Genomic DNA, 18,295 nt, shown 5'->3' with positions numbered 1-18,295 from the left:
CATCCATCTTCAGCTTGTACAGCTTCCTCTTCAGATGTAACTTGTTGGTCAAACTCTTAGCAATATAGAGTTTTTCCAACTTCTCCCATAGTGCAGGCGCAGAATCTTCATCCATAACATTGTTGATAATGTTATCAGCTATGCAGTGTCGAATCGTGCTAACACAACGCGACTCCAGCTCCTCCCACTGGTCATCTGTCATTTCTTTAGGCTTCCCATCTTTTCCCTTCAAAGCTCTAACCAAGCCTTGTTGAGTCAAGACATCCTTTACTCTCATCTGCCAGAGAGTAAAACTGCCCTTCCCATTAAACTTCTCAACTGAAAACGACATGTTTGTAGTCATCATGGTGAATAATAAATCTGAACTTTCAATGAACCAAAGCTTCCAACAAAGCTCTGATACCAATTGTTGTGCCTTGGCCCGTTCGTTAGTGCGGAACCGAGATTCAGATTACAACCTCACCAAAATCACACACAGTTGAATAGTTTAAAATACAAGAAATAAAGACACCAAGAAATTTACGAGGTTCGGCAAAAACCTGCCTACGTCCTCGGAGAGATATTGCTCTTCACTATGAGAAAAACAGTACAAGTTACACATGAGTTAAATCGACATAACCCAATCCCATATCCCTTGTACACCCACTCACAGAATTTTCCCAAGAGCCTCACTCTACCCCAAGAGTTCTTTCACAAGAGACCTTTCACTCTAGCTCTCTTGATTTCTCTCTGCAACTCTCTCTTGCTCTCTGCAAAAAGAACTCTTTCTTCTCCTTTTTTTTCTGCAAAGGCAAATGAGCTCTCTGCTCTCTCTTCAAACCGAATTGAGCTCTCACACTCTTTTATTTCCTTTTTGAACCAACACCCACGGGTGTTGAAGAGAACATTTTGCTTTTCCCTTTTTTCCTCCTTGAAACAAGGAAAGATGTTTTCTTTCTTTCTTTAGCTGAAAGGTATTTTGGAGGATAGTCCACTTGGCCACAAACTCCAACACCTTCCACCCATGAGCATAGTAACATCACATGTTCAATCGATTCCTCTTCGAGATTGCAGAAAGGGCATGACGGAGAAGAGCCGCAGCGTTTTCAAAATAATTCAAGTTTGGTGGCAACAACATTACTGATGACCCTCTAAAGGAAATTTTTAATCTTCGGCGGGACATCCAACCTCTATATAGCTTTCCACACAGAGGTATTGATAGACATTGACGAAGATGGCTGATTGGACCGACTGCGACGTGCGTGATTATGAACCCAATGGTATCCTGATTTTACTGTATACTTGCCCATTCGATCCGCCAGCCAAATAAGCATATCATGCTTTTCCCCATCACCAATAGCAATGTCAAAGATTGCATCTTGGTCACCTACCAAAATGTCTTTTCTAATATCATTAATCTACCAATATTGGGATACCGGGCAAATTATAGAGGAAACCAATTGGTTAGAATCAAGGGTTGCATTGTGGAGAAGGGTTGGGTGTCCTCGACTCAAGGACGGAATCCAGCGATCCTTCCACAACAAAGTCTGACCTTCACCTATAATTTGCCAATGTAAGCCCGCAACAATCACCTCTCTTCCCCCCAAAAGACTCTACCAAGCCCAAGAGGCCCTGCTCCCACGCTTTGCCTCCATGAACAAGCAGTTAGGGAAATACCGCCCTTTGAGGACTTAAACCCAAAAGGAGTTGGGTTCGTTAATTAGACGCCAACACTACTTTCCTAAAAGAGCCAAGTTAAATTCACTGAGATTCCGAAACCCCATCCCACCCTTACTTTTTGCCCTCCCCAGAGTCTCCTAATTCACCCAATGAATTTTCTGTTCCCCTTCTTTTTGGCCCCACCAGAACCGAGCAACAGCCGAATCAATTTCCTGACAAAGTGTGTCCGGGAATCAAAACAAATTCATTGGATAGGTTGGAATAGCTTGGATTACCGTTTTAATCAGCACTTCCCGACCAACTTAAGATAGAAATGATTGTTTCCACCCCTGTATTTTAGCCAATACCCGTTCTTTGATGTCAGCAAAAACAACATTTTTAGATCTTCCACAAACAGTAGATATACCCAAATATAGCCCCGGATCTTCGACCTACGACATATCGAGGATTGTGCACAGCTCATGGCGAACAGAATGTGGGGTATTTGCAGCGAAGAAAACTGAGGATTTTTTAGTGCCAATCTTGCCCCGACGCACTGCAATAAGCATGAAGAAGCTAGACAATATTATGGTAGTTTTGAGCTGTGGCTTGGAGGAAGATCAACGTATCATCAGCGAATAAAAGATGAGAGAGATGAGGCCTAGTAACACTAAGTGTAATCCCCTAAAAAAACCCCTGATCAATTACCTCACTCAATAGTCTAGCAAGCACCTCACTAACCAGAATGAATAAATAAGGCGATAAGGGGTCCTCTTGTCTTAAACCCCATGATGGTTTGAACTTCCTCCCTGGCTAACCATGCTTAGGACTGAAAATTCAACTGTAGTAACACATCACATCACCATATTTATCCACCATAGAATAAATCTCATTCGAACCATTAACGCCTCCAAAAGATCCCACTCAATGCGATTGTAGGCTTTATTCATATCACTCTTCATGGAAAATTCACATTTCTTTTTCACTTTTCTTAGCTTTAGGAAGTAGAAAGCCTCGTGACCTATGACGATGGTATCTTGGATTTGTCTACCACCCACAAAAGCATTTTGTGTCAGGGAAATAATATTTGGTAGCCAAGGTTTCAATCGATTCACCAGAATCTTCAAAAGATTTTGTATGAGAAGTTGCATATAGGACAAAACTGCCCATTGACTCCAGGCTTGGGATATTCGGAATGAGTACGATATGGGTGGAATTGAGGTTTTGATAACTCACCATGCCACTCGCAAATTCCTAGACAAAACCTTTTATATGCTTCGCAATGATCTCCCAATAGGAGTGGAAAAATACACCATGAAATATGTCGAGTCCAAGGGCATTGGAACCCCCTATCTGAAAAACCGCCTCACGAATCTCCTTCATCTCAATGGATTTTGACAAATGGGAATTCATTTCCTCCATAATGATTGGGACAAGATAATCAAGTAATGAGCCCCAATCTCGATGCTCACACAAGGTAAACTGCGAAGAGAAATGGTTATGAACTACATACCGAATGTTATCCGGGCTCTTCCTCCACTCATCTTGACTGTCACGCAACTTACCAATCTAATTAAACCTACGACGTTGAATAACCATCTGGTGAAAGAATTTGGTATTCAAATCCTCATTCTGCAGCCACTTTATCCTCGCCCTATGTTTCCATTATTTTTCCTCCTTCTTATCCAGCTTATCAATCAGCTCCGTTAGTTCTGAAATCAACTCATGGTGTTCCTCCCAGTTCTCCTGCAAACAGCCCAACTTATTTATCATGTCTTCTATCTTTATCCTACATTCCTTGAATCTTTTCCTACTCCAATTCACTAAGTTACCTTTGCACGCATCTATCTTCCGCTGCCATTTCATTAATGAACCCCCCCTACATTGGATACTCCAACATTTTTCTATAATTTCTCTGCTTCAAATCAAAAATTTTTTTTTCCCTTCGCATGTCTCAGGTCGTAATTAATAATCACAGAGCAATTATCAGAAACTCGCACCGATCCATGGATAACTGTGGTATTTGGCCACCTCTCTTGCCAGCTCCCGTTCACGAGACCTCTATCCAACCGTTCCTGAACGAGACAGTTATTTCGGGTTCCGCGCCAAGTGAATCTTGGCCCACTGAACTCCAAGTCAAAGAGTTCCATCTTCGTCATGAACTTCTTAAGATAGCATGGACAATAATGAGGATTCTTTCTTCCTCCCGACTTTTCATGATCCCACAAAAACTCATTGAAATCCCCACCACAAAACCACAGGTCAGTGCAAGGGCCAAGAACTTGAGAGAGCCAAATCCAGAACTCTCGATTTTCCTCTCGATAAGGATTTCTGTACGCTCACGTAGCCAAGCACCACACACTATTACATCTCTCTCTAATCCTCGTATGCATTATATTTTTTTAGGAGAATAACACTTAGACTTCCATTGGATCATTCCACTAGAGGCATAATCTTCTCACCGCCGCAATAAGAGGAACTTTAGCCCCATAATCGTACCCCATTCTTCTTCTAACCCCAACTAATCTATGACTTTTCATCTTAGTTTCCGATAGAAAAATCACAGAGGGTATGTACTTTTTAATGAGCCCATGTAGAGCTCGAACCACCGTGTCTGACCCTAGACCACGACAGTTCCAGATGAGGTAGCTCATGGCGACTTTGCGGTTGTTTCAGGCCAGTTGCCACTGCCCCGGGACTTATTTCCAGCGCTTCGCTCTAAAAATTCCTCATTATCCACTATTGTTATACTATCCATATACGCCCATAGATTGTCGCCCTCTATGATCAGGACCTCTTGGAGATTGCCCTCAGCCAATAGCCTCATCTCCCCATCAGACCACAACTTCTTCAGACACGAATCAGCAAATCGGCTTCGCTTCCCTCCATTACTTCTTGCACTACTACTCCCTTTTTTTAATTTTTTAAGCCGGGGATTAAGGTCCAGAGATCACCTTCTTCCCACTCATTTTCTTTACGCCCAACTCTTCGAATAAGTTCTTTAGTAGTTGCTCAGAGGTGGAGCACCTCATAGGGTTACTGGGCTTAGCACCAATTTCCCGTAGAATAACCCCACTTCCCTGGGCTCGGTAGGGAAGCCCAACCACTTCCACATTATTATCAACTAGGCTCACGCTCTGTTCCCCAACATATCTCATATTAGCCCCTATATATTAACATAGGAATTAGTTGTGTGGCTCACACCTCGTTTAATTTCAACGAACCGAACTGTTTATTTTGTAAGTTATGCCCCATAGTTCATTATTGCAAAATATTAACCAAATCAGATGCATTTGAGGCATCTAATTAAGTTCAAAGAAATTGATAAACACTATGTTCTAAGAAACATCGAAAATGGGCAAATGATTTCGGATTGAATTGAATTTTTGCAAGGTTATCTATGAACCGAGACTGTCATTATAAACGGTTTGAATGGTTGAAGTTCGATATCAAATGGATCCCACAACTAATCCCAATTTTTTGAAAAAAAAGAAACAAGAGAAGAGAATGCCTTCTCTTAAAGGGTCTGATCTACAAGGCATCTTTTAATTGAAGTCTAAAAGAAAAGGAAGGCATCTTTTAATTTGTTTTTAGATGATTGTGGTGTGAGCATCATTAGGTTGGTACAAAGCTGCTGTTTCCACAAGAGCATGTAAAAGGCCTTTGCAACTGCATGCACTTCTCAAAGATGGTGTCCCTGTCTGAGTCTCTGACCGTGTGATAGACTAGGAGTGGGGAAAATGATATTTTAAATGGATTGGGCTTCGGTCCAAGATATATTGTTGGACCTGGACCTTTAATTGAGGAGAAAATAGGGAAGCTTTGTATGGCCCAAAGAATTGTTTTCTTCCTTAGTGAGGGGCTCTTTTATATGAACTATTTCGATTTTCTCCTCTCCTAAAGCTGCTGCTTCTTCTCCCAGTTTGCAGTTTTTCATCTTTTAATACGCTTGCCATATGAAGCATCGCAATGGAACACATCATCTAAGAGATTCCAAGTAATCTTTCAATAAATATTTTGCAGGGCAGAACTCGGAACTTGAGTGACCAGAGCCTATCTTGCATCTAATCTCCAAATAAATGATTCATCAAAGCAATGAGTCACCATTGATATCAACACGTCTGATATGGCTAATGTTCAGGATTTGTTACACATTTCTTTGGTTCTCTAGCCTATACTGAGTTGCAGAACATGTTTGAAAAGGTTAAATCTTCTCATGATTTTATAATAAGGGATTTAAGAATCACATCAGTGGAGTTTGCATTCTCATCTTTACAAAAGAAGATTTCGGTTTTCAATTATAAAAAAATAAAAATTAAACTAAACATTAAAAACGAAATTATTATCAAATAGACTTCGCTGATAACTTGGACTTAAACTACTCGTTTTAATCGCTATCCAAACCCACAATTTTGACCCACAAAATAAAACGGATCCCGAGTTTAATTTGTCTTTGGAGAGGCTGGAGCGCACACGATTTCCCTACTTTCAAATATAAGGGTGGGCAAATGGGTCCTAGAACCGCGAGTCGGGGCGGGTCCAAAAATAAGAAAGAACGGTCCCCCAACTTAACCCGTTTGTAGCATGGGATAATGGATTGGGTTAATATGATTTAATTAAATCCAAAACTCTGCAACGCTTTTTCCCCCTTATCTCAGAGACTTTCATCAATATCCCTTTTCCTATTCATTCACACTCGAGCTTGCGTTGAGTTCTCGACAACAGCCATCCATCACCTTCTTTCTGGCTAATTGCAACCACCATCAACAATCACCACTATTCTCCTCCACAATGACATCACAGTCACAGAAGTCACCCAAACCATCACTGCCGTCCCGACCACCACGATTGCGCCTCCCTCGAGCTCTCGCTAAAGTTCCCTGAACCGTCAGATCTCGGCTGTTGACCACCTAATCTGGTCTAACTCGACTGATTATGTGGCATTCTTGACTCGATCAACTACCTTATCGCCACGATCCAGGACTAGAATAGACTCTCATGGCCCCCAACTAGTCCGTCAGCGTTGTGCTGATGGGTTCCTTATGGAGCAAGCCACTCTCCTTCTCCTTGACTCTTTTTCTTCTCTCTCCTTGACTCGTCTTTTTTGGGTTTTTTATTTTTTTTATTTTTTATTTTTTTATTTTTATGGTTCTAATTTTGTGTTGGCTGGGTTTTTTTTTTATGGTTCTGATTTTTTCGTCTTCTCCTCTCTCCCTGACGGCTTGAATGGTCCAAGCTGCATCTGGGTTGTTGTGGAAGAAACAGGGAAGTGGTTGCTCGACAACTGAGGAAGACGACTTGAATGATGTCATCCCCTTCTGTGTTGATGAAAAAAAAAAATGAAATAGGAATCGTGGACCTGCCCTGAACTGGCCCGTTTGAAATGGATCGTTAGATTTGATTCTAAAACTCTAAAGCTCTCTACCTGATCCAGCCCGGCCTGTTATATTTTAAAACGGGTTAGAGCCGATTCCTCCAAATTTAGGCCTGACCCGTGCCCAACCCTATTCAAACGTACACCAGTACCACGACGTCTACCTACCTGAGAAGACCAAGGCAAGGAGGATGACAGAACAGCCCATCTAAAGATTTCACTGCATATCTCCCATATCGTCTGTACGATTTCTGATTTAGTCTCTTTTGATCTGGTACGTCCACGTGCCCTGAAAACTCAAATCAGGGCTGTCCAATCTATCAATGCTCCATGATTTATGGGTATGTGCCACCTTATGTGATGTGATGGGATTTAAGAAATTATTTTGAAATTGGAAATATTAGTCAACGAATTGGGTTAAGGAGATGAGGCCACGTCAGCATCCACTTGTTTTCTAGATAGTTTTCAAACTTGCGGAAAGGGCGTTGAAAACGCAGTTACGGTTTGTAGTCAAAGTTAGGTGGTGCAAAACCAAAGTAACAAACGACAATTAAACAAACAAGTCAACCTATCTAGTAGGTTTGAATTTTGTGAGAAAGTTTTTTGTTTGGTAATGGATGGTTCAATGGTTAGAGACGAATTTTAAGTTCGTATTTTATATAACATATTTTAGGTTTGATTTTTGAGGTTGGTGAATCACACGATGATAGTCAGATGGAGGTTGAAATGTCTCTATAAGTTCTCCTGATTTCTAGAAGAGTAGACTATTGTGACGAAATCATCAACTGATCCATTTATAAAAAAAAAAAATGTCTAATTGCAGTAGATTTTTACTCAAGAAAAATTTCTGGGGGGGGATTGCATCAGTTGGATAAAGTTGGTCCATCATTGATCCTTGAAATTATTAGGATTTGTCAATTCTATGATGAGTTGATGATACACTCGGTGAGTGAATAGTATGCAATGCAACGTGATGTGAGGTACTAATTTTAGTCCTCCAAGTTTGACAATGTGATGAAAATAAAAATTTTTACTAATCAATATGATTAGATGAATACTATGGTTATAAAACCTAACTCTCAACCGATAACATTCTCTTTAAGAGCGTCATGGATGAAATTAGGAGTACCTCAAACAAATCATATACGCCTACGGTTAGCAAAGCAAATTGAGGAAGTCGTTATCATTTTCTTCAAATAATATCAAAGTACGTCACTTAATACTATGGTCTAGTGGTATTCCTTTTCACTTATAAGTGAGAGGTCTTAGGTTCGATTCTAGTCAAAGACGAATTTAAACCAAATTATTACTAGTCCATTATGAGGCTAAGCCCACCTCATTTTCTCTAATGTAGACAATATCGCTTGTTAAAAAAAATTAACATCGAAGTACCTAAATTAAGTTTCCTACATTGAGTTATTAGTTTAAAACTAGTTAGATTTGAATTATGATTTCAATTGCCGGTTACCAACAAATACACATTAAAAAAAGCAGTAAAAATATAGGAAAACTAATGAAAAGAGCTTAAAAACTTTGAATTTTAATCAAAAAGACAAAAAAGTGTTGTAAGTGAATAATACTAAGAGTGACCTTTTAAAGTAAAAACTTCATTTTCGTTAAAAGTGAACAGTATTGGAAGTGTTTCGTTAAAACTCACTAAAAATATCTTAGTCACAAGAAAAGTGGTAAAAATATCTCGGTCACAAGAAAAGCGGTAAAAAAAATCTCAGAGCCACAAGAAAATCTAATAGTTGATCTAATTATATAAAAAGTAATTATATGATTGATCATTCAAGATATCTAAGCACAAATTAAGGCTTGAGGTGATTAATAATTTAATATCATTGATATTATTACCCTTTGGATCGAAAAATTTAAAAGGAAATTTTTTTGTTTGTGAATAAATTTAAACAAAAAAAAACAATATTATCTACTAAGAGAGAAAGAGAGAGCTAAATTTCACAGTAAACTACCTATAATATGATTTGTTTATGAAGAACTAAAAAATAAGAATTTACAATGAAAGTGTAGGTGTTGCTACTAATAGGACTCTCTTCGGATACTTTTAATGAGGTTCCGGCGAGTATCCGGATTCGAGTTGCAAAGGTTCCGAAGTCTGAAACGGCCCTCATTTGTTTGGTAGCGTTTTTCTGCCGCATCCCCATTTTGAATAATATGTACCTCCAAAATCTCCAATTTCCATATTTACACCTCCCCCAATTCCTCGGAATATAAAAATTCTTCCCTCCCATTCCCTTCCTCTCCTAAATTTTCTCCCCATGCCATTTTCCCGCACTTTTTCTCGCACTTTTTCTCCCCCCACCCCACACAATTTTCTTGGTAACCAAACAGCTCTTCTCTGACTCCAAACTCTTTGTTTCTACTGAGCCATCAGCCATGGCTGTCACTTCCAGCGGCAGACCCTCCCACCTCCAAATCCCCAGTAAATGGCGGGACTCGGAAACCAGCCCGGACCGGATTAGTCCTGCCCAGACCGGTCCCAGTCTCCCTTTCACTCCCAGAAAAGTCCCTGTCGTTTACTATCTCTCCATGAACGGCCAGCTCGAGCACCCTCACTTCATGGAAGTCCCTCTCTCCTCTCCCCGTGGCCTCTTTCTCAGAGGTAAGAATTTATTTTCTCTCCACTTTCTCGGCAACCAAACAGGCCCAAATCAGATGAATTTAGTTTGTGCGTTTCTTTCCTCAGATGTTATGAACCGGTTAAACTTGCTACGTGGCAAAGGCATGGCCTTGATGTACTCCTGGTCTTCCAAACGGTGCGAGCTAGCTTCTCAAACCTTCTGATCTAGTTGCTGATTTCTTCAACCGTCTGATCTTCTGACTTCATTGGAATTGAAATTGCAGGAGCTACAGAACAGGCTTCGTTTGGCACGATTTGACGGAGAACGACTTGATATACCCGTCGCACGGGCAGGAGTACGTGCTCAAGGGGTCGGACCTTCTTGACCCGCCGCTGAACCATCTGGCTCTCGAGACTGCGTCGTCGAGGTCCCTGAGACCGCAGCCGGAGGCGCTGAAATCCGGCGACGATTTCGACTCTCCTGTGATTTTGCGCCGGCGAAACCAATCGTGGAGCTCGATCGACTTGAACGAGTACAAAGTGTACAAGACCGAGTCGGTCGGCGAGTCCACCGGAAAAGCCGCCGCCGACGCGTCGACTCAGACCGATGACAAACGGCACCGACGACGCGTTCGAGAGGAGCACGACGAGAAAGGTCAAGGTCAAAGTAAACGGGAGGTGATTCAGATTCTGAGCCACGGTACGGAGCTGAGCCGGGACGAGATTTCGCCTCCGCCGTCGTATTCGAGCCCCGAAACTCTCGAGTCACTGATGAAGGCGGATGGACGGCTGGTGCTCTGCGCGGACGGGGTGAGCGAGGAGGCTGTGAACCGGACGGCTGAGGTCTGTCCAACTGGCAAGTTAAAAGCGTCGACGGTCCTGATGCAGTTGATATCGTGCGGCTCGACCTCGTTCAGAGACTGCGGGTCCACGGCGGTGAGGGAGCAGGGGCTCTCGCTGGTTGGGCATTACAAGCCTAGGCTGCGTCGTGGCGTAGCCGAAAATCATGCTGGGACCGAGACGATAATTTCGAAACTAGCGGGGGTAAAGATGGAAGATAAGGAGTATTTTAGCGGGAGCTTAATTGAGACCAACAAAGAGGCGGTTCCGTCCTTGAAGAGGTCGTCTTCTTACAATGCAGATCGGTACGTATGCTTTGTTCATTTAATTTTGTGTGCTTGGTTTATTCCGATTCCATTTGTAGATAAATTTTTCAATGCGCTGAAAACCTAGTTTCGTATTAGCACTCTAAATTGATGTAGAAGCTGTATGTCTGGAACACTGAAAAATCAATCCATTTAAGATAATGGAATCGTTATAAGCACTCTAAATAATCGTAATTACTTAGTGCCGTATTTTTGGAACACTAAGTCAACATTATGGAAGCATTTTTAGTGTTTAGGGTGGTACAGTAACTTTTTTCGCATTTCAAACTTTCGGTTTGTTATGTGTGTAATTAATTAGATTCACCTACTTATAATCTATATGAATGGCATCTAGTTAATTATTGTTGACACACTATAATCGTCACTTCTAAATTATTGCATGGACAACTTTCTTCCTAAATGCAAACTATATAGTCAGTAGACTTGTATGCTTGTTATTAAACTGAAACTAGACCGGCAAAAGGGTCGTATCGGATCAAATCAGTTTGGATTTGAATCTACTTATAATCAGATTAACGAATTCAAATCTTATTCAGATCTAACTTGTCGATTCAGATCCGATTAACATAGGATTTGAGTCAAATATGAAGGTTTTAATTAAGTCCTAATTCGTTCCTTTAATTTCATTTTAGTCACGTATGTTGGTTTTGGTAAAAGCAGGCACGCATTTTATTTTTATGGTAAAAAGCAGGCACGCATTTTAACTTAGAAGCATCTGCAGTAATAGGTAATGTAGTACAAATGTTGATTTGAAGTTTCACCTTGAAAATGTTGGATTATCCTCTTTCCCTGCCTTTCTCGGGATTCTAGTTAGAAACTTTTTGATTCTCTGATAGCCCGTATGGTTTGCTTTCGTTTTTCGAATGAAATATTCGTACGGCTAATTTGAAACATGGCCAGCTTCCTGCCTTACTTTTCTGTAGAATGCTATCTTTAATTTTTAGGGTTTTTGTAGTTTTGCAACAAAGCATAGTATATGCTGAATTTTTAGCTGTAAGATACTTGGTTAATGAACTCTTGGCCGAACATTCAACTCCGGTTCACGGGGTATGCTCAAAGTATAGTAGGTTTTTTGGGGAGGAAGACTTGTATGGACCAGGTACTTCGGTATATGACGTTCCATCTCAATAGTATAAGAATATATTATTTTTTTCACATGTTTTTAAGTTATTGACAGGATATCATCGTGACAATGAACCTGTGCTATACAAGTTATTCTCATTTTTTTGTCCTTATTTAAGCTTGTCTAGAAAATTGTGGGCCCGCGCAGTTGATCTTAGCACATTACAATTGCAGTTTTAGTATATAATTCAGTAAATGTTCAAAGCAGACAAAAGTGGAATTTGAATCCGTGAATTCTTCAAGTATTTTTATAGGGTATGAAACCACACTTATTTCAGAACTTCTGTGCTTTGCACGTGAACATCTCTTTTATATGAGAAATTCTTTGGTCCCGAGACTGGACCAGGTGGCCATAGGACCGCACACAACAAAATAAAGAGACCCACCAACGATGGCCGCACCCAAGACCTTCTCCTTTCATACTTACTAGAGAGTCGAATTATAATTTGTTTAATGTGAGGGTGCATAGTTGACTTCTTTCCTTAATCTTATTGATTAGAAAATGTTTCTTGGCAAATTTATTGATTAATTGATTTAAAACATGCATGGATTTGCAGGAGTGCGCAGTTGCAGTTGGAGCAAACAGAGAAAGATGGAGTGAGAGCAAAATGCATTCCCAGGAAACCCAGAGGAATACCCACCAAGAAAGAGATCAACCATATCGCCTCTAGTAGTGATGGTGGTGGTAGTAATAGTAGAAATAGCCATGTAGGAGGGAGCAAACGACTTGAAGTTCGTCAATAAGCTGCGGAATTGTCCTATAGTCAGCCGCTCACGCATGTTAGGCTTACGTCTCATTAACAATAAAAAATCAGTTACGCGCACATGAACAACTGAACTTAATACAACTGGGAGTTGTAAAGTACACGGGACAACATTGAGACCCTAAAATTCGAAAAATAGCGGAATGAATGATAACGAGAAGCATAGGCAAAATACGCGGCAGTCGGCGTTTTAGGTAGCACATTGCATTTCACGGCACTATGGGCGCAAGCTTCGACGAGGAAACAAAGCATGGGGCGTGGGAATCTTACAAAAGCTAGAAGAGTTGAAGCTGCGTCTTGGTGTTTGTGGGGGAATGAGTTTTGTTCATAAATTTCGATCAATGTTTGCTAAAGTCTATGCCTTTATTTTGAGTTTTTGACGTTGGGACATGGGAAATAGAAAGAATTATGTCCTAGGTATTAAAAACGCATCGTTTTTGAGCACCCACGTGAGCTCTGTTTTGGAGATTGAAGAGGTAAATGGTTTATGGTTCCTCCTCCAAGAAAGTTAGAGATGGGGCATTTGCTTGTTGTACTTTATTTAGTAGACAAATGAGGGTTTGGGTGTAGGAATGACGCAGAAAAATAGAGGTGCTTCTATATATGGCATTATTAGAGATAACATCACAATTTCCAATTGATGGATATCAACGGTAGTGTACAGTTATGTGTTTATTACATGAAAAGAGAAACAAACATATGATTGCATATAATCAAATCAATGAGACCATCTCTCTGTCCAAATTTTGTAACCTCGTTAATACAGTATCACAAATTCACAATCAGTCTCTTTTGATGGTCAGTTGGTGACCAAGTGACCAATTATTCTTGGTCGCCAACTTTTGATTTGATATCAAGGGTGGAGAATAGATAACTGTGTTCCTAATGGTCTAGTTTCAATTCTTGATATTAAATCTTAGGAGGAGTGACATTGCAGTTATTGGATAGTTCACTAGGAGAACATTTCTTCATAAACAAAATGAGTATATCTACTTAGTCGCTCACGTGAAATATATGGCTATTTAAAGACTTGTTTGATAAACATTTCGTTTTTATAGTTTTTAATTTTAATTTTCACAATTTTAAATATCTGAAAACAAAAATCTTGTTTGATAATCATTATAACTTTCTGAGTCTCTATTTCCACGTGAACTTGGAAATGGATGCTCTGTAAAATATCATACTGGCATCAACTATACACGTTATGTGTCTCGTGAGCCCAAAGCTACTCATGTTTCACTTCGTGCAAAGGGATCATAACATACTATGTTAACAATATTATTAAACACACAAAACATTTACCTTCACATAAGCGTCCAAGACAAGACATCTTCTGGCAACATTGTTTGATGAATTTCATCCCCGGCAAAGCAGTTGGTATTGAGAAAACTAGCGATACCCTTACTCTCTTCCGTCAAGATGAGAAACAAACTATTCAGAACATGTTTGAATGTAAAACCAGTCTTATTCTCGCTATGCACCTGCACTAACGTGAGTGACTTGAAGAAATACAAATTATATAATATAGCATATAAATGTTTACGGTTGCAGTATTGCAGTTAATCTGACCACATCAATCCAAATACCATGCTACTCAAACATATTCACAATCTCATAATAGTAAAATACAAATTTCTCTATCAAATAATGGATTAAACTAATAACATATATAATGCATTTAAGGTATTGAATGTGCAACAGTTTCAAAATTAACTGCGATCATTAGAAGGATCTGTTTCAACTTTCCAAGATAGAAATTAATTTCATTACGATCTTTCTATCAATGGCAACAAAGCAGGATCTACTTTATCTTTAGACAGCAAATCAAATATCAATTCCGCAGTTGAAGCGTCTGCAGCAAAACCCTTTCCCACCATTTGTTGAATAAGTCCCATCGCTTCTGATGGCTCATTGTTATTGGAAAAACCTCGGATGATTAAGTTATAGGTATAATCATTTGGAGAACAGCCTTTCTCTTCCATTTCTTGAAGTAACTTTTTCGCTTCGCTTGTTAGCCCTCTGTTGCAAAAGCCACCAATCATTATGTTATACGTCCTGGTATCAGGTTGAAGACCTCTTGACGATAAACTGCGGAAGAGATCCCTTGCATATTCAACTTTTCCAGCTATGCACAAACCTTGGATGAGAATATTGTAAGTCCAAATATTTGGATCCAACTTTTTATCTACCATCTCTCGAAAAAGTTTCAATGCCATTGGGAGTTCTTGGTTTTTACAAAGGCCATCCAGTAAAATATTACAAGTGGGAACATCTGGAAGATGCCCATATGCTTGCATCTGAGTGAACAACTTTTGTGCATCCTGTATTCTCCCTACTTTGCAAAAACCGTCCATGAGAGTGCTATAAGTAAGGACATTCAGAACAAGTCTGCTACTAGACATTTCCTCAAAAAGCATCAGTGCGTCATCAATCCTTCTATGCTTACAATAGCCATGTATCAATATGTTGTAACTATAAGCATTAACAATGGATCCCTTGCTAAGCATCAGTTCCAAAACCTTTTTTGCCTTGTCCATTTTCCCTCGCAAGCAATAACCATCCATGAGCGAATTATAAGTAACTGTGTCAGGCTCAATACCTCTTTGAGTCATCATTTCGACAATGCTTCTCGCTTTCCCGACCAAGCCCTCCTTACAAAGGGTGTCTACCAGGACATTGAAGGTGTGCAGATTTGGAAATATACCTTTGCTCACCATTTCATTAAACAATCTCGTAGCTTCTGTTGACCCCCATAATTTGCATACTCCATGAATCAAAGAAGTATAGGTAATGACGTTGGGGTCAATACCTTTACTCATCATTTCAGAGAAAAGGTTCATCGCATCAACAACCGTAGTGTCCTTACAAAGACTGTCGATGATCGTGCTATAGACAACTATCATAGGCTTGCAACCCGAAAGTAACCACATTGGGCTTACAAGTACCACTCTCCGTCATTTTATTCAGAATCCCGACAGCATCAGCCTCTCTATTCTGAAGAAGGAATCCGTTGATTAGAGTGGTGAAGATCGTGACATCAGGTTCAAAACCAAGTTTGAAGAATTTTCCCAAGACAGACAAACCAAACCCCATTTGGTTCAAATGAGAAAAGCAATTAATGATAATGTTTAGAGTATAAACATCAGGACGAATTCCCGACAGACCCATTCGGTTATTGAAGGAGACTAGTGCCGAATAATGTTTCAATTTGGCGACTTGAGTCAAGACTTGATTGAATCGGATAACGGACGACAGAGGACGCATTTGAAGCAATTCGTCGAACACATGGAGTGCATCCTCAAGATTGGTGACTTTGACAGGCCGATGCAAATGGGTGTTTGTAGATTTGGTTGGATAACAAGGTCGAGAGTGAAACGGAGCCAAGTAACTGTTGGGGAACAGAAAAAGAGTAGAGTACTGAAGAAGAAGACAAGACACAGGCCGAATACCTCTCACTCTCAGTCTGCTGGCGACGCCATAACCAACCTTCAAAGAAGAAGAAGCCATTGTCGTCGCCACTCGCCAGCAGCCTCCAAAGCATCCAAAAAAACATCCAAAACTAACTGAAAATAATAGAAACAAAATAGCAGGGATAATTTTGTCATAAAAAAAAATTAAATTAACAAAACATTAGAAGCAGTTTTCTTCCCACTATCTTGCGAGAAGAATCCGCGTGATGGAAGCAAAAGAAACCGTCGTCGTCCCACACAAGAACCACACCCGGAGGAAAAGAATCAGTTTTCTTCCCGGAGATTATATTTTGGATGCAAAATTTGATGTTTTTGTGATATTGCTACCCAAAACAAGAAGTGATATTAGCAATATACCCGTCGCCTTCGGTGCCATCCGGAGGTACCCAACTTTCCAATTTAAAAAACTAGGGTTTTTTTTCTGTCAGTTAATTTGGCAACGGTGATTACCTTACTCAATGGGTGAGATTGTGTGTGTTAAAAGAGATTGGGCATCTTTTCATTTTCCTTTTTCCTTGCAGATTCGTGAAAAGGATTGGGACTACAAAGTCGAATCTCTTCCGTAAGTTTTCCATTTTTTTTTATGTTGGCTTTGTAGTTTGTCACCGATTTTGGTATTTTAGATTGCTTTTTGAGGAATTTAAAGTTACCCAGAAACTCCAATTGCATAATTTGTGTATATAATTTGTTGATATAATCTTAAATATGCTTTGGTCTTTTTGCAATTCACATAATTTGTTGATATAATCTTTTTGTGTTTTTTATTTTTTGAGGTTTTCAGGATATGGGATTTGATCGAAATGTGTGATTTTTATCGTAAGGCTATGAAATTTTACTAAATTATGCTTCAAGCTATGGAATTTACTTAACTCTGTGTTTTACTACTAATTCCATAACTGTGTGTTTTACTACTATGTTTATAGACTATATACAAGAGCAGGAGATGGAAATCGAAGCGTTGGAAGAAAATACTTGCGGATGACTTGAAAGGTATCTGCTATGTGGTGCTTCTGCAGACCAACATTTGTTATAAAATTTGTTCTGTTTTCATTTTTTATTATCACAGATGGGGGCCTAACGACCCAAACGACATCACTCATCTCCGAAAAACCAATCGATGCAATCTTGTGAGCCACGCCATTAGCAGACCGTGGCACCCAAGACCATCGGCAATCAATGAATTCCCCCCCCCCCCAACTGTTTAACCCGAGCCAACACCGGGTATGCCTCCCAACTACCCATAGACAGCGAGATAGAAAGACATTTAATCGCATCCAAGGAGTCTGATTCCAGAATTACATACCTTACACCCAACTCTGCACCAAGCATGCACCCGTGCAACAACGCAGAAGCCTCCGCTAGGTGGTGAAATTAATAGGAATGTTCTTTTCTGTTGTTTTCTATGTGCCAGAAATACATTCGGGTGAGAGCGGGGTTAAATACTTCCAAGACGCGTTTTCAAATAAAAGTATCTCCAGTGGTAGGTATCTCCTTCTCTTGCTGTTTGCATTCTACTGGCATAATTGTTATAACAGCATGATGTCAGGTCGAGAAAGAGTCTTGCTCGGTACAACATTTCAACTCTTAATCTTAATCTTTTATAGTCATTTCTCAACCTCATTCGTTTTGCTCCTGTCAAGCTTAAATAGGGATTACAAACATGGACTATGAATCGGTAGTGGTTATATATGCGTTTCATTTAGTGGTTTGCATTACTAATATCAATTCACTGTCTACATTCTGCTCATTTCTTTTTGGTTAAATAGGCTTTGGTGCAGTGAATTAGTGGAGCATTCAAACAGAGATACAAACAGAATTACTGCATTACTAAGGTATTTCCCTCATTTCATTCTTAATTTGTTAGATGGTAGACAATCACACAACATGTTTAATATTTACTTTGAATGCCGTCAAAGGCATCACCTTTTTATGCCTACTTTAGAACAAAACTCTAATTAATAAAAGTACAAACACGTTGATGAGAAAATATTATTTTTGACGGATGAAACATAAAATTGACGTTTTGGGAGGCTTCACATGAGATAAGACTTTACATTTTTCGTACTTGAGTAATTTCAACACCATCGTGATCAATTTTAAGCATGTACTTGCTTTTTCTTTCCAAACGGTTGGAGAAGAGTGTGTTAGATTATGTCATGGAACCTTCAGGTGGAGTTTTT

At 39.8% G+C, this 18,295-nt stretch overlaps 1 protein-coding gene and 1 pseudogene across 2 annotated transcripts; one reads left to right on the top strand and one right to left on the bottom strand.

Annotated features, from left to right (window-relative positions):
* Window positions 1–9,294: 9,294 nt before the first annotated feature.
* Window positions 9,295–13,263, top strand: LOC137716512 (protein SOSEKI 5-like). Of its 2 annotated transcripts, XM_068455969.1 has the most exons (4): window positions 9,295–9,635; window positions 9,720–9,789; window positions 9,878–10,738; window positions 12,439–13,263. In XM_068455969.1, the coding sequence occupies exons 1-4, from the start codon at window positions 9,410–9,412 to the stop codon at window positions 12,623–12,625; spliced, it is 1,344 nt and encodes a 447-aa protein (XP_068312070.1). In that variant the 5' UTR covers window positions 9,295–9,409; the 3' UTR covers window positions 12,626–13,263. The 2 variants fall into 2 exon arrangements, with proteins under 2 accessions (XP_068312070.1, XP_068312069.1); XM_068455968.1 differs by having other exon boundaries at window positions 9,295–9,789.
* A 1,148-nt stretch (window positions 13,264–14,411) lies between these two features.
* On the bottom strand, window positions 14,412–16,489 carry LOC137716538 (pentatricopeptide repeat-containing protein At1g62680, mitochondrial-like; annotated as a pseudogene).
* Window positions 16,490–18,295: the final 1,806 nt, after the last annotated feature.

The sequence above is a fragment of the Pyrus communis genome, chromosome 14 (genome assembly GCF_963583255.1).
Source record: "Pyrus communis chromosome 14, drPyrComm1.1, whole genome shotgun sequence".
NCBI classification, from domain to species: Eukaryota; Viridiplantae; Streptophyta; class Magnoliopsida; order Rosales; family Rosaceae; genus Pyrus; species Pyrus communis.
The sequence above is the reverse complement of the archived record's forward strand: the minus strand, read 5'-3'. Positions and strand labels throughout refer to the sequence as shown.

Excerpts from the sequence above, each read along its gene's own strand:
- LOC137716512 (XM_068455968.1), top strand. The coding sequence starts at position 9,410 with ATGGCTGTCACTTCCAGCGGCAGACCCTCCCACCTCCAAATCCCCAGT. Across the intron at positions 9,790-9,877 it reads TACTCCTGGTCTTCCAAACG|GAGCTACAGAACAGGCTTCG; the intron begins GTGCGAGCTAGC and ends TTGAAATTGCAG. Across the intron at positions 10,739-12,438 it reads TCTTCTTACAATGCAGATCG|GAGTGCGCAGTTGCAGTTGG; the intron begins GTACGTATGCTT and ends ATGGATTTGCAG.